At 44.8% G+C, this 15,161-nt stretch overlaps 1 protein-coding gene across 3 annotated transcripts in view; it reads left to right on the forward strand.

Moving 5' to 3' along the window:
* KIAA1549L (KIAA1549 like) overlaps window positions 1-15,161 on the forward strand; it is a 128,175-nt gene that overhangs the window by 74,340 nt on the left and 38,674 nt on the right. For all 3 annotated transcript variants that reach the window (XM_017849748.1, XM_017849749.1, XM_017849750.1), the window contains exon 15: window positions 2,669-2,798. In XM_017849748.1, coding sequence (XP_017705237.1) covers window positions 2,669-2,798 — 130 coding nt within the window. The remainder of the gene's footprint in view (window positions 1-2,668; window positions 2,799-15,161) is intronic.

The raw sequence follows: 15,161 nt of genomic DNA on the forward strand, positions 1-15,161 counted from the left end.
CTGCCAGCAACTCCTGGCATATATCCTATCTTCTTAGAAACCCCAATGCCAAGAGGACGCCTCTTTCCTAGTTGACCTAGCAAAAGCAAGAGAATGCCTCTTTCCTAGTTGACCTAGCGAAAGCCCTGAGACTCAGTCCCACCAGAACAACTCAGGTCAGGTGCCCAGCCCCTGACCCATCACTGTGGCCATGGGGATGCAATGCTGGGATTGGTCCATCCTGAGTCACATGCCTACCACTGGAGGAAAGGGAGCCCCCAAGTGACATCACGATGCTCTTACCAAAGGAAGGTTACCACGGGTATCAGGCAAGCAAAGGCAACAGATGCTCTCTGAGCAGGTATAAGCTCCTCATGGTGAAGGTCTAGAACCAGTGGTGTCTGCTTTATTCCCAAGGCTAATAACAAGGGTAATGCTTTGCCTTAGAGTTCTACTGCCTCTCCTAGACTATGTAGGACAGTAATTCTGTGACTAACTTAACTGTGTGTCTCTGAAAAAAATGTGTCTGCCTGCCAGGTTTCTGGGGCTTCCCACATAGTCACTGGGAAGAAATAATACAGCCTCTTCACCTTCAACCCATGAATAGCTAGCATTTTAGAATAGAGACATTACATAGGCGGTGTTGGCCAGGCACAGAGGCTCACTCCTGTAATTCCAGTACTTTGGGTGGCTGAGGTGGGTGGATCGCTTGAGCCCAGGAGTTCGAGACCAGCCTGGGCAACGTGGTGAAACCCTGTCTCTACAAAAATTACAAAAAAATTAGCCTAGCTTTATGGTATGTGCTAGTAGACCCAGCTACTCAGGAGGGTGAGATGGAAGGATCACCTTATCCAGGGAGGTCAAGACTGCAGTGAGGTCACACCACTGCACTCCAGCCACGGTGACAGATTGAGACCCTATCAAAAAAAAAAAAAAAAAAAAAGAAAAGGCAATGTTTGGAGAGTTCTCCGAAGATAGATAGTCTTAGAATGCAAATTAATCACAGGGAAACTTATGGCTGGGTGAGAAGGAAGTTCTCTCCCTTTGCCGTCTTGCAGGATCATGTGGAACTCACTTGTCCCCAATAAGCCTCATTCCCACTTGTAAAATTACCTCTTGTGGAAGAAGAAAAGCATAGCTACTGTCCTCACTATGTTGCTATTTACTTCCTACTCTTTGAAAAGATTTTTCTAATGACAAGTGGAGACAAGACAGGGGTGACAAATGTATGAATTTTTTAGCAGTAGCTGAGTGGAGCCCCTGAATGTGCTGCTTCCTGGGCCTGAAATGCTCTGTGCCTAGATCAACATGTGGCCAGCTCCACTTAGGACTCAGCTAAATTGTCACCTCCCCAGAGAGGCCTTCCCTGATCATCCTAAGCTGTCTCCCATCCTAGTCCCCGTTTGTCAGAGCTTAATAGCACTTATCACTCTGAAATTACCATGTTAATTATCTGTCTCTCTCATTAGGATGTAACCTCTAGGAGAGGAGGGGCCATAATCTGTTTTGTTCACTGTGGATGTTCATCATCTTCCATGGTGCATGGCACATGGTAGACATTCAGTAAATGAGGGATGGATGGATGGATGGATGGATGGATGGATGGATGGATGGATAGATGGATGGGTGGATGGGTGGATGGGTGGATGGATAGATGAGTAGGTAGGTGGATGTATAGATGTGGGTGGGTGGGTGGGTGGATGNTTTTTAGCAGTAGCTGAGTGGAGCCCCTGAATGTGCTGCTTCCTGGGCCTGAAATGCTCTGTGCCTAGATCAACATGTGGCCAGCTCCACTTAGGACTCAGCTAAATTGTCACCTCCCCAGAGAGGCCTTCCCTGATCATCCTAAGCTGTCTCCCATCCTAGTCCCCGTTTGTCAGAGCTTAATAGCACTTATCACTCTGAAATTACCATGTTAATTATCTGTCTCTCTCATTAGGATGTAACCTCTAGGAGAGGAGGGGCCATAATCTGTTTTGTTCACTGTGGATGTTCATCATCTTCCATGGTGCATGGCACATGGTAGACATTCAGTAAATGAGGGATGGATGGATGGATGGATGGGTGGATGGATGGATGGATGGATGGATGGATGGATGGATGGATGGGTGGGTGAATGTGAGCGTGGATGAATGGAAAAGCCCCAAATTACGTCTGGGTTTATGACTTCTTAGTCCAGAAGGAAATCTACTGTGGTAGTAGCAGAAAAGAAATCTATCCACAGTCATAATATTAAGCAGCCCACTAACTACAGGGTTTATTAACACATCATAGAATCCTGCGTGTGAAACCAGAAAGAGTAAAAGGAACAGGAGGTTGCTGAGTCAACAAAGTCAACAAAGGCAAGTTTGTTCCATCAGCGTTAGCTGTCCTAGAGGGTCAAGGGAGAACCCCTGGTCTTGCCATCAGCAGAATTTTAAATGAGGTTGCAATGTTGCAATTGATTGTAGTTACCTAGTTTCCATATGAAAGAACACTTACAATTCAGCCAAATGATTACAGCATCTGGAAAAAAAATCTTTATTTCACTCTTTCTACAGCCCCTTATATCCTGGGAATAAATACCATCAATTCTGAGATTTGTGAGGCAAATCCAAACCCTTCATTGGTTGCCTGTACTTTGGATCAGTGGAGAATTCCATCTGTCAGGGCATTTGCTGCATCATAACAGTTGTTGAATTTTCTTCAGGCAACAGATGAAGAACTCTGTCTACCGAAGCCGGCAGTCTCTGAACAGCCCGAGTCCAGGGGAAACCGAGATGGACCTTCTGGTGACTCGGGAGCGACCCCGACGTGGAATCCGCAACAGCGGATATGATGTGAGTCTCTGGTGGGCTGGGTGAATACAAGCTTTGCTTTCCCCTGAAGGCAAGGGGGATAGAGCATCCCATTGTGTTACAGTTTACCACATATTTGTGGAAATTTAAAAGGCACTAAAACATTTTCTATTTTTTTATTACCTAGTTTGCAAAGTAGGACTACTTGGAATGTGTCAGAGTAACAGATTATTGCTGAAAGGATCATGATTTCCGAATTGTGCCATGTTATGAATAGCACATTACGGACCTTAAACTCCTTGGATATTCTAAATGTCCTGAATTTATTTTCCCCTCTGTCCTTAGAAACTCAGTAGGGACTGTGGCCATGGGTTAGAATTCACTTGAACACAGCCTTCTTTTAATTCATAGCGATGTTGAAAAGTTGGATTTGTTCCTGATTTCATAACTCCTCGGTATGCCATAGAAACAATGAGATGTCCAACAGGGCGGTTTGATAATTTCATGTGACAAAGCACATGCTTATGTTCAGTGATGTGGCCAAGCTGCAGAAATGATTTTAATCCTGTCAGATTTCCCCAGATGATGAGTTGCAATTTGGTACCTCCTCTCCAGCTGCCTGTACCCTGTGACTTGTCCTTGGACCCATGAGCTCAGGTGAATGGTCCTGTGCTGAGAGGTACAGTGATGCCTCACCCTGCCCCAGCATTTCACATGATGTTGAATCTACACCTAGGTTTGTGAACAGTGTTTCCTTCCCATTCCCCTAAAATGTTTCTCTAAATATAAATAAACATTTTTAAAATAAGAATTATAATTCAAATATATCTAGATAAACTTATAATTTGAGAAATTATAGTTTGACACTCGGTTTTTTAAATATACCATGCTAATTAGAAGGCAACATTATTTTTCCCCCTCAGGATTAGTCATCTTTTGCCACAAAGCCTTAAAATGGGATTTTTTAATGGTCCAATTTAAAACAAAGATATTCTACCTAATTTGAATTTCTAATCACCTTCCTTATATTTAAACTTGATGTTTTTGTTGGTCGTGTTACCCTTATCTTTTGTTTCTTTTTCCTCTTTCATAAAACACTTTGGTAGTTTAGTTTTATAAAATTACAGGTGCTTTGGGCAAATCTTTTATTTTTCTGCTAGGTTAAATTATTCAATGTTAATTTTTCTCCTTATAAAAAAATTTCCTATGCCAAATTCGTTCAGCAATTTGATAATCAGCCTGTGATTAAAAATCGGGCATTGGAAGCTTCCAGTTAATCTTTCCCCATTTCTTCCTCGATGCTTGCTTAGTTTGGGGAACTTTTTCATCTGCCCAGGCATCTGAGACACAGTAGGATTCTTAATTTATTTCAAGATTGGCATTAATAGGGTTTTTTTGTGAGATTCTAGGCAAAAACACTTTGACAGTTATGAGGAAATGGGTCAGAGGTTTCCCTATTAACCTTAAAAAGAGAACATTGAAGATCGTTTCTTAACCACAGTGACATGACTTGCAGCACTCACTTAATACCTTTGGAATGTCATGTTAGCAACTTACCTAGAACAGTAGAAGGAGGGAGATGATTTTTAGGAGGAGATTGCTCACCCTCACAGACATGTGTAAGTATACCAAGTACATGTTACTTTAGGGGAAGCCTGCTTTATTCTAATAGACTTCTTTAAAATAGATATTTCTTTGAGAAGTGAGAAGTGCATGTGATCTCAAAATGTGATGATAAGCCCCTTAAGAGAAAATGATCATCTCGGGAATGGCTTTAAGAATTTGTTGACTATAAGAATGAAATTGCTTACCTATATCTCCTCTTTGGTTTTTATACTAATCGTATGAAAAATGTCTACTATTTACCAACTGCTCACTATAGACCAAGCCCTATTCTAGTCTTTTCATGTGTATTATCTCATTGCATTTGCATAGTTATCAGCCAAGTAGATGCTTTCATTATGCCCGTTGTATAGATGAAGAAACTGAGGCCAGTTATATAATTTGCGTACCCAGCCCCAGAGCCCCTCCCCTTAACCACCATGCAGTATGGCTTCTATATTCATCCTTCCTCACTGAACATCTGTCCTTATGTAATATAATCCATATCCTATATTTTTGAACCTCTGGAAGAAGCTAGATATCAGGGCTCACAAGCATTCTTACATGAATAACTCACACAAGCAAAACATGGACCAGCAAATAAATTAGAAAATAAAAGTGAATCATAGTTTTAAACAATGCATTCATTTTCTGAGCTCTTGATTTTCTAAAATTACCAGAGCACTTCTGGCAAAAGAATCCATTAGCACAGCAGTGAGCCGGTCATTCAATTGGAAACATGTCATTCTTCCCACTGGGTCTGGGGATCCAGAAGCCCTGCCAAAATATCCAGTCCTTTCTGCCAGGTTGGGGAACCTTGACACTGTAGAAGCAAAAGCACTGGGAGATTGATTTAATTTTGCATTTTTTGAAAGATGACTGGAGTCCCAAAGGAAAAGCCTGAATGTAAAAATAAATGAATAAATGCATAAATAAGCAAACACATGCTACACTGGCAAATCTTAGCACCAGGACTGTAGCAGCATGGATTGTTTCAAAATTTTCCCATAGAACAAGAGTTATTAGGGCCTATGGGAGGGAGACCCTTAGCTCCAAGGGGTTTGGGATCACTGCGTTTTACAGCAACAATCTTCAACCTTTTGGTCAATCTGCCAGCTGAGGGATGTAGTACACTCCTGGCAGTAACGATGCCTCACTTGGTAGTAATATTCTAGAAGGATGCATTCCCATTAGAAGGATGTGTTATTTTCTGTTTTTTTTTTTTTTTTTTTTTTTTTTTTTTTGAGACAGAGTCTCACTCTGTTGCCCAGGCTGGAGTGCAGTGGCCAGATCTCGGCTCACTGCAAGCTCCGCCTCCCGGGTTCACTCCTGCCTCAGCCTCCCGAGTAGCTGGGACTACAGGCGCCCGCCACCACATCTGGCTAGTTTTTTGTATTTTTTTAGTAGAGACGGGGTTTCACCGTGTTAACCAGGATGGTCTCGATCTCCTGACCTCGTGATCTGTCCGTCTCGGCCTCCCAAAGTGCTGGGATTACAGGCTTGAGCCACCGTGCCCAGCCGGATGTGTTATTTTCACAAGATGCTCCAAACTCCCAAAAGACCAGATCATATTATTAAACCAACTTTGGCATTGAAATTAATTCGTCCCTATGTATAAAGCAGGTAGAAAAGAAAATGTCAGCCTAATGTGTAAAAGCAAAAATATCTCTATTTCAAAGAATTTTTAAAATGTTATTTTCTGAATGAAAGTCATGTGGAAAATAATGAAACAGTGAGGAAAAGAAAAAAAAATGCTGCAAATATGATTCTCAGGCAGAATAAAGACCTAAGAGATTTTTCCTTCATCAGTCAAATTATTTACCCCAGTATGTGGATATGAAGCCTTTGCTTCCAAAGGGCAAGTAATCATTAAATCATCCCCAGAAAGAAAATGCACCTCTTCAACCTTAATCTGTTTTGGAGTTTAAAATAGGTGGCAGGAAGGGAGCCAGCTATGTGCCTTGGCTATGAGGGAGACTCTGACATTTATTGTTTGAATTATAACTTTGAAAATGCATGTTGACCTCTCAGATGTAGGGACTTTTACAAACTACTTTTAGTTTCTCTCTAGCACCTTACCTAAAGTTCCATGCACTGGAGGTAGTTGCCAGTGCAGTGGGCTCAGACCCTAAAATGTGGGCAGTGGGTTTGAAAATGTTAAAAAGGATGGTTGATTCATTGATGCGTCTCAAAGAGATGATCACAGTCATTAGTTCTCATTCCGGAGGACTTCTCTGGAGAAATGTTTGAAACCAGATGCTTCTACAGCTGAAAAGTACATGTAAATCTATAAAAAGGGGTATCAGGCAAAGTCCAGCTGCAGAAAACTGAAAACATCAAGCTGTTTAAAACAGACCAAAAAAATGACTCTTAGGAATTAGGTGCTCACAAAATCATGGGCGGGCTGAAGGAATGTTCCTGGAAAGATTCCTAGAACAAGATCACAGGGCTGGCCCTGAGGAGGGGCGGCTGCCTCTTCCTCAAGCAGGAAGGTGGAGAAACGGCCTGCCCTGGAACACCGAGGTTAAGAAAACACAGTCGTAGCATGATCCAGGAATGAGAGAACCCCATAGAGCCGGGGTTAAGGAGTGTGGTGCTCAGCAACCCAGCTTCTAGCAGCCAAGGCAGCCGAAAGATGGGCCTGCCCCATTTCCTCTGTCCAGAGTGCACACAAGTGCTGCATCTAACTGACAGAACCGAAGTCTCATCCGCAGCCGCAGCCTCCTGGAAGGTCAGGAGATAGAAGTTAGCCATTCAGCCTCAACAGTATGGGAATGCACGCTACAAGGAGGTTGCCTGTCCATTACCTCCACTGCAGGCACCAGGTGAAAGCAAAAGGAGAGAAAAATTACCAGGCAGGGCAATACTCAGGAAGCAGTTGGGACATCTAGTGAATACAAGTATATCCCAAAGGGGAAAATGAGCCCATTTCTCAGAGCTCAGTCCACAACAGCCTGCTGAGGAAGGCCTGGGTGCATTGTCTGATGTCAAGCCTAAAGGCTGACAATGCAGCCAGCTTCCTTTGTTACAGGTGAGCAGTGGTTACTGGAAGGAGACGAAGGAATTGAAATGGTTGTTTTGATGAGTTCCACTTGTCGAACAATGAAATATTATCTGGAAAGTCCCTGACTGCTCACAAAACTTATGGCAAGTCTGGGGCCTCCTAGGTAAATTTGTAATCCCATTATTAACAGAAATCTCTTCTGCCCACCCACTTCCCATACCTGCCCCAGCATCTTACAGCTTTGGTGTAACAGAGACCAAGGCCAACCACAGGAATGCCCTGGTGCTGCATAATGGAGTGGTCCCAATTAAGGGTACAACCAGCTCTTTGCTCCATTGGGAAGCAATTGGTTGGATTTGGAGATTTTGTCCTTTATCCTAGAAGCAACCTTCTTGTTGCCCCCCTGACCTAGGTGCTCTTGTGTTGACCCCACCACTATTACGACCTTAGCATCTCACCCAAAACTTTCCTCCATAGCCCCCCATCTCAGTCTTTCATTTCCTTCTCTTACCTCTCCCAGCTAACATAAGCTATAATAACCCTGGCTTGATATGTTATCTTGACTTAATTTACAGTACATTATATTTTAACAGGGACTTCTAATCCAAGGGAAATATCTGCTCATGGGGAATCAGGCTCCCTGGGAGAGCCTGAGGCAAAGAGATTGAGGTGTTTGAGGCTGAAGGGGGTCTTTAGGTAAAGTCTGGATCTCACCAGGTTGATGGCCACTTGGTGAGTCAGGAGTGGGAGGTGGGATGCTTATTGGCAGGTTTGAAAGGGAGGCAGAGGGGTTTCAGGATGGCCTGGTGACCTCCTTCAGAGCCAGACCTCCCCTGCAGGCCAAGAATTTCCCTCCCCTATAGGCAACTTCCCACTGGGCAGGAGATAAACAACTTCCCTTCTGTTAGCAGCACTCAGGTGCTATCTGCCTGCATCTTCTCTCTGATCCCCTGCATTCTGGACCCTGTCTGCTCTTATTCTTGGTACCTGCCTGCCCATCCCCATTTTTCCCGGACTCTGGGACCTCCTACCCTCTTGACCTAGAGTAGCCACTTCTTTCAGGCCAGGGTCCCCAGCATGTTCTAGGTATGCTGTCAGGGAGAGGAGGAAGCAGGTTTAGGCAGATTTAGAAGTTGGGCTATGGTACAGACACTACAAGGCCTCAGCTGACCCCATGGAGGCTCTGCAGCTCAGATGGCCCTGCAGAGTTGTCTCAAGTTTGGGAAGCAGCTGTACATATGTATTCTAGAGTGGGCCAGTCATTGGATGTCCTTGGGTGAGGCCGTTCTCTTTAGCCAAGGGCAATTCCCTGCAAGAGCTGACATCTGAGGGCTGACAGCTGGCCGTGTGCCCAGCAGCTGGGGGAATCCATCTTCTAGTCCTAAGCAGTATGGCTCAGAGTCCACTAGTTCCTTACAATCCTATGCACTCCTGGGCCACCCATGTCTGCCAAGCCCCTGCAGGAGCTGGAGGCCAGCGACAAATGAAAACACCCCTTGGGAATTGCCATTCCTTTTCTTTCTTCTAGCAAACATTTACTGAGTGCATTGGAACCATGGCAGCATATGCACACTTAATGTACGTAAATTCAGTAATACGAGCCCTGAAAGAAAAAGGAAAACAAAATTTAAATAAAGCTAAGAAACTAGCTTTTGCATGTATTTTGTTTATATTATACATTGCAGATTATATGTTTCTTTTTCCCTATTACCGTATAAGGTTGTATGCACAGGGCGACATGGGCTACACCAAGTGGATGAGTTAAGAGATTTTCAAGGGCTTTTCTCTATATGATTTTTACCTACTCTGCCGGCTGGCATTAGCATTAGCATCTAAGCCTTCTGTGAGATTCCACTGTACCTACCTGTGTGAGGCCCTGTGGAGAAGGGAAAGATGTATTCATTTTCATGCATGGCCAGGTAATTACACACTAGTGGAGGAGAGAGGTAGAGGCACATGCAACATGCTGTGGCAATGAACTTGGATGGGAAGGGGGAGTGCTCCTGAGGGTTTGTTCCTTCCTGTCTGTCCCATAGCCACTGCCCAGTACAGTCTCCATTACTCACCACTGCTGAGCTGCCAGACAGCTGCCGGGAAAATCCTTCTAAAACACACACTGTTGTTCAAAATCCTTCAGGAGCTCCCCATAGCTTTGGGGATAAAACTCAGACTCTAAGCTCCCAGCTGAGGACTTTTCTGCTCTAGCTGGCTCAGATATGCCCTTCTAGCTGACTCTTGTCACTCCCTAACCCACTCCCTTGGCTCCAGCCTGAACACCTTCCCCAAACTTGTCCTGTGGTTTCCCATGTCCAGGTCTTTGCACGCACGCTTCGCTCTGCCTGGAATCTCCCTTCCTACCTGTTTCATCCAGGCCCAGGCTGCTCAGTCTCCTCACTGTTAACACTTAGGGCTGTAGAGTTTCTTCACACGGTGCACTGTCCTGTGCATTATAGGATGTTTAGCAGCATCCCTGGCCTCTACCTATGCATGGGTGCCAGAAGCCCCTCCCAGCTGTGACAACCAAAATATGTCTCCAGGCATTGCACATGTCCCCTGGTGGGCAAACCTGCTCCTGGCTGAGAACTACTGACTTAGGCAGTGCTTTTGGAACTTGGTTTAACCGTGACCTTTTCCAGCACCTTCTCCTGGCTCCTATGCCTATGGGCCCCTCCTTTGTGTTCCAGTAGCCCCTGATACTCACCCCAATCAAAGCCTTCGCCCCCAACTCCCATTAGTTGGTTTACTTGTATTAGTTCCCCATGCAACTCCTCAAGGACGGGAGTCTTGTTTTATTTATGCTTGAAACCTCGGCACTCAGAATAGGAACTGGCACATAATAGATGCGGTGTCTCTATTTGTTGGGCAAGTGAACAAACAAGTGTGTCAACCAGAAGAGGTGATTCCTGAGCTGAGACTTGAAAAACCGGGGCATGTTTCTACCTCTGAGCCAAATACACATTAGGTTTGACCGAATATCAGAACCTTAGGCAGATTTCCGTTGCCATTTGGAGTTCACTGTCAATGGTGGTTATTCAATAAACTGCTTTGGCAAAAGCAACAGAAACCCCAACTTAAACCATCTTAAAACCTGAATGGGATAAGTTGTTTACGGTAAATCCAGGCATGGTTTGGTTGAGGCCCCAGTCTTCCTCTGCATTATACACAGCTCTGTGTTCCCCTGTGTGTTGGCCGCATCCACAGGTGGACTCTGGTAAGAAATCCCAGGCCTCATATCTACATCCTGCCTGGACCAGTGCAAGAGGGAATTCTCTTTTCCCAACCTCCAGACAAGGTGTATGGGTGTTACTCTGACTGACCATCATGTGCCAAGTGTCCACCCCTTCGTAAACCACTGTAGCAATGAATGCAGGGAGATTACACTGATTAAATTAACCTGGTCAGTCCCCAGCGATGGAGCTGGGGCAGCTTAGTCCCAGCTAGCCCCCCTGGCTAAAATACAGAGAGAGAAGGAAATGGATGCTGAGGCCATCACAGTGCCTGCTACAGTACCTGCTGCTTGAGGAACACTTGTAGCTGGACTTCTTTATTTAGAGAGACAGATCTTGCTTTGTCGCCCAGAGTGGAGTACAGTGATACAATCACAGCTTACTGCAGCCCCAGCCTCCTGGGCTCAGGCAAGCCTTCCTCCTCAGCCTCCCAAGTAGCTAGGACTAGGGGAGTGACACTGTGCCTAGTTAATTTAAAAAAAAATTTTTTTTTGGTAGAAATGGGGTCTCCCTATGTTGCCCATAGAGGTTTGTTGGTCTAGAACTCCTGGCTTTGAGCAATTTTCCCACCTCAGCCTCCCAAAGTGCTGGGATTATAAACATGAGCACTGTGTTGGGCATTTTAAGGAGCACACCCAACAGTCTCCTTCATGTCACTCTTCCCTCCAGTTTCATCCTGTTGTGATCTTTTTGTTTTTTGTTGTTGTTGTTGTTGTTTGTTTTTGAGACGGAGTTTCATTAGTGTTCCCCAGGCTGGAGTGCAATGGTGCGGTCTCAGCTCACTGCAACCTCTACCTCCTGGGTTCAAACGATTCTCCTGTCTCAGCCTCCCAAGTAGCTGGGATTACAGGTGCCCGTCGCCATGTCCAGCTATTTTTTATTTTATTTTATTTTATTTTTATTTTTAGTAGAGACAGGGTTTCACCATATTGGCCAGGCTGGTCTCGAACTCCTGACCTCAGGTGATCTGCCCGCCTGTTTCTCCCAAAGTCCTGGGATTTTTACAGGCGTGAGCCACTGCGCCCAGCCCTCTTGTTGTCTTTGGTTGACCCTTTCTGAAGGAAAAGAACAGCGTGGTGTTGTGTAATGACTGCTATGCACTGTGGGCTCTGGAAGTCCAGGCTGCAGTCAGAGGTTCATGTTTTGGACACAAGTAGAGTGATAGAGGGATTTTGTGCATCTGTCTGATTTTTTCAAGAGCTGAAGAGGCGAAAGGGCAGACTTGAGTGGATGGCAGGGAGAGCCTGTTTGTGGTGGAATAGTGCTGACTCATGGGAGACATCCTCCCAGTCTCCTTGCTGCCTGCAGTGCCAGCTCAGCTAAGATGAAAAAAAGCAGGTGATGACTCACCTAGAAAGCAAAATGCAAATTAACTTTCCATGAGAGAAAGCCATTCTTAATATGTTTACTTTGGGGTTGATTCCTTTTTAAGAGGTTTTTAATTACGACTATGGTTTCTATATTGTTCTTGAAGTTCACAGGTAGTACCGTGGAGGGGCTGTCCTCATAGCTTATGGAGCTAGGCTGCTTACGAGCTACATGAAGTTAGGCCAGTTACCTACCTATCTGCACTTTATTTTCTCATCTGTAAAATGGGGATACCAGTGGTACCTACTTTATGAGGATGTTGTGGGAATTAAATGAGTTAATGCAGACAAAGCATGTAGAAAACAGGCAGTGAACATTAGCTATTGTAACTCCCCAGGAGGGAGAGGGCGATAACTCTCCTTTTCCTGTTTCTTTTCTTTTCTAGCAGTTACTACTCTGTTTTTGTTGTTGTTGTTGTTTTGAGACTGCCTCAGTCTCTCGCCCAGGCTGGAGTGCAGTGGCGTGATCTCAGCTCACTGCAACTTCTGCCTCCCAGGTTCAAGCAATTCTCCTGCCTTAGCCTCCTGAGTAACTGGGATTACAAGCATGTGCCACCATGCCCAGCTAATTTTTGTATTTTTAATAGAGGTGGAGTTTCATCATGTTGGGCAGGCTGGTCGGGAACTCCTGACCTCAAGTGATCCACCCAACTCGGCCTCCCACAAGTACTGGGATTACAGGTGTGAGCCACCATGCCCGGCCTGCACTTACTGCTTTGAATTGTGTCACACACCAAAGAGAGGACTGTACTCCTCCAAGGGTGCCTTTCTTCAGCATGACCGGACAAGAGATGGACTTGGTGAAGGGTGCCTGGGACCTCTCCCACCTTGCCATAGTACAAGGCCACACTTCCAGAGATGACCTTTAAGGTAATGGTTTTGCAAACACAGGGTGGGACAGTGGTTGCAACTCAAGGCAAATGGATCTTTCTCAGTAATTGAATTTCCCCTGCTCCTTAGAGAGCAGCAAGTTATGGGGGAAGAAAGACAGGAAGTTGAGCTGGCACCTGAGACTTCTGTTACATGGGGAAGATGTTTTGCTTTGAGGGCAGTGAGTAAGGCTAAGAGCACTGGAGCACCTTCTTTTATCCTTGCCTGTCCCATCTTCATGGTCTCAGTGGAGACTCTGATTATGGGTCAGTCTCTGAAAGGATGTCCCTATTTCCTTAGAAGTCTATGAGAGACCCTTTCATGTCTTTTCTACCCACCTGAAACACAGAAACAGCTGCTGTCCTCACATCCCCATAGCCCTGGAGTGATTGTAGATCATCCTTTGGAAAGGCATCAGAATGAAATTTGAAATTTTGCTGACATTTTTTTAAAATTCCATTTGCACACCTTTGCAGAAAAGTCACCAAGCCATTATTTTGAACCCCACTGCCTGTTCTGAGGGCAAGCAATCTCACTTTATTATTAGAGAAGCTTCCGGGATGCAGGCTCATAGGAAACTGCTGCAAAGGTCTCTCTGCTCCTGTACCATCATGGTCTTCTTCCCACCTGGTGAAGTGAGAACTCCCTGAAATGTGGTTTCCAGAAGCAACTTTCTAAATATGTCTCTGCTTCCTCAGTAACAGGCAGCACTTGCAGTGGGCAGAGGAGGCATTAAATGGAGAGAAGTGGCACTGTTTGTGTGGCCCAAAGGACTCCAATTGGTGGAAAAGAAAAATGGACATGGAGCCAGATACATTTCATCATGGCCAGATGGCCCAGGAATTTATTTTGCTGAAACCCCCACTCGGTCTCTGGGCCCTTGCCATGAAGTTGCATAATTTGTTCAGAATCTGTTCTTGCAGGATGGAGCTGCGATTGACAGTGAGCTGAAAATCAGGGCTTTGGGGCAGGGTTTGGAGAGGGGCTTCAACTTCCTGTGCCCCAGAAATGAAGTACCAAGGTGAGGCAAAGTGATGTTACGCCCACTTGTGGAAAGTGTGGGCTTATAAAACCCCTGTTCACTTTAGGGCTCCTAACTCAAGAAATTCTAGAATAAGTGGCCTCAAGAGCCCTTTATCCCTCTTCGTTAAGCCCATTCTAGATAAAACTGTTTCATTCATTTTAGACACATGGGAATGTCTTTTACTGTTAAAGACTTTTGAGCAGGAATTCTCCAGACTTTTAAGACTCATTTCCACTCATTCATTCAATGAGTATTTATTCATGTTCTACCACACGCCATTCTGGGATGCAGCAGGAAACATGACAATGTCCTGCCTTCATGGGGCTTATCCAGTAGTCACCACTTATCCGTGGTTTCAGTTACTTGCAGTCAACTATGGTATGAAAATATTAAATGGGAAATTCCAAAGATAAACAATTTATACGTTTTAAATTGTGTGCCATTCTGAGTAGTGTAATGAAGTCTAACGCCATCCCACTCCATCCCACCCAGGACAGGAGTCTTCCCTTTGTCCAGCTTATCCTGGTCAACAAGGATAAAGTCTATGCTACCCAGATGTCAGTCACTGTCGCAGCATGCCAGTGCTTGTGTTCAAGTAACGCTTATTTTACTTAACGGTGGCTCCAATGGGCGAGAGTGATAATGCAATTCGGATATGACAAAGAAAAGCTCTCTAGTGCTTCCTTTAATAGGTGAAAGTTGCTGACTTAGTAAGGAAAGAAAAAAAAAATTGTATCCCAAGGTTGCTAAAATCTCTGGTAACAATGGATCTTTTTTTTTCTTTGAGACAGAGCCTAGCTCTGTCACCCAGGCTGGATTGCAGTGACGCAGTGACGCAATAACGGCTCACTGCAACATCCGCCTCGTGGGTGCAAGTGATTCTCCTGCCTCAGCCTCCCAAGTAGCTGGGATTACAGGCATGTGCCACCACGCCCGGCTAATTTTTGCCTTTTTAATAGAGACGGGGTTTCACCATGTTGGCCAGGCTGGTGTTGAACTCCTGACCTGAAGTGATCCACCAGCCTCGACCTCCCAAAGTGCTGGGATTACAGGCATGAGCCACCGTGCCCAGCCAAGAATGAATCTTCTACCCATGAAATTGTGAAGAGTATATTGTTATAATTGTTCTGTTTTATTATTAGCTATTGCTGTTAATTTCTCATTGTGCCTAATTTATAAATTAAACTTTATTATAGGTTTGTGTGGGAAAAAACATCATGTATATAGGATTCATTACTCTCCACAATTTCAGGCATCCAGTGAGGTTCTTGAAACAAAATTTTACCCTGAGGATAAGGGAGACTAACGTAT

The sequence above is a fragment of the Rhinopithecus bieti genome, unplaced genomic scaffold (assembly GCF_001698545.2).
Source record: "Rhinopithecus bieti isolate Rb0 unplaced genomic scaffold, ASM169854v2 scaffold_32083, whole genome shotgun sequence".
In the NCBI taxonomy this organism is placed as follows: Eukaryota; Metazoa; Chordata; class Mammalia; order Primates; family Cercopithecidae; genus Rhinopithecus; species Rhinopithecus bieti.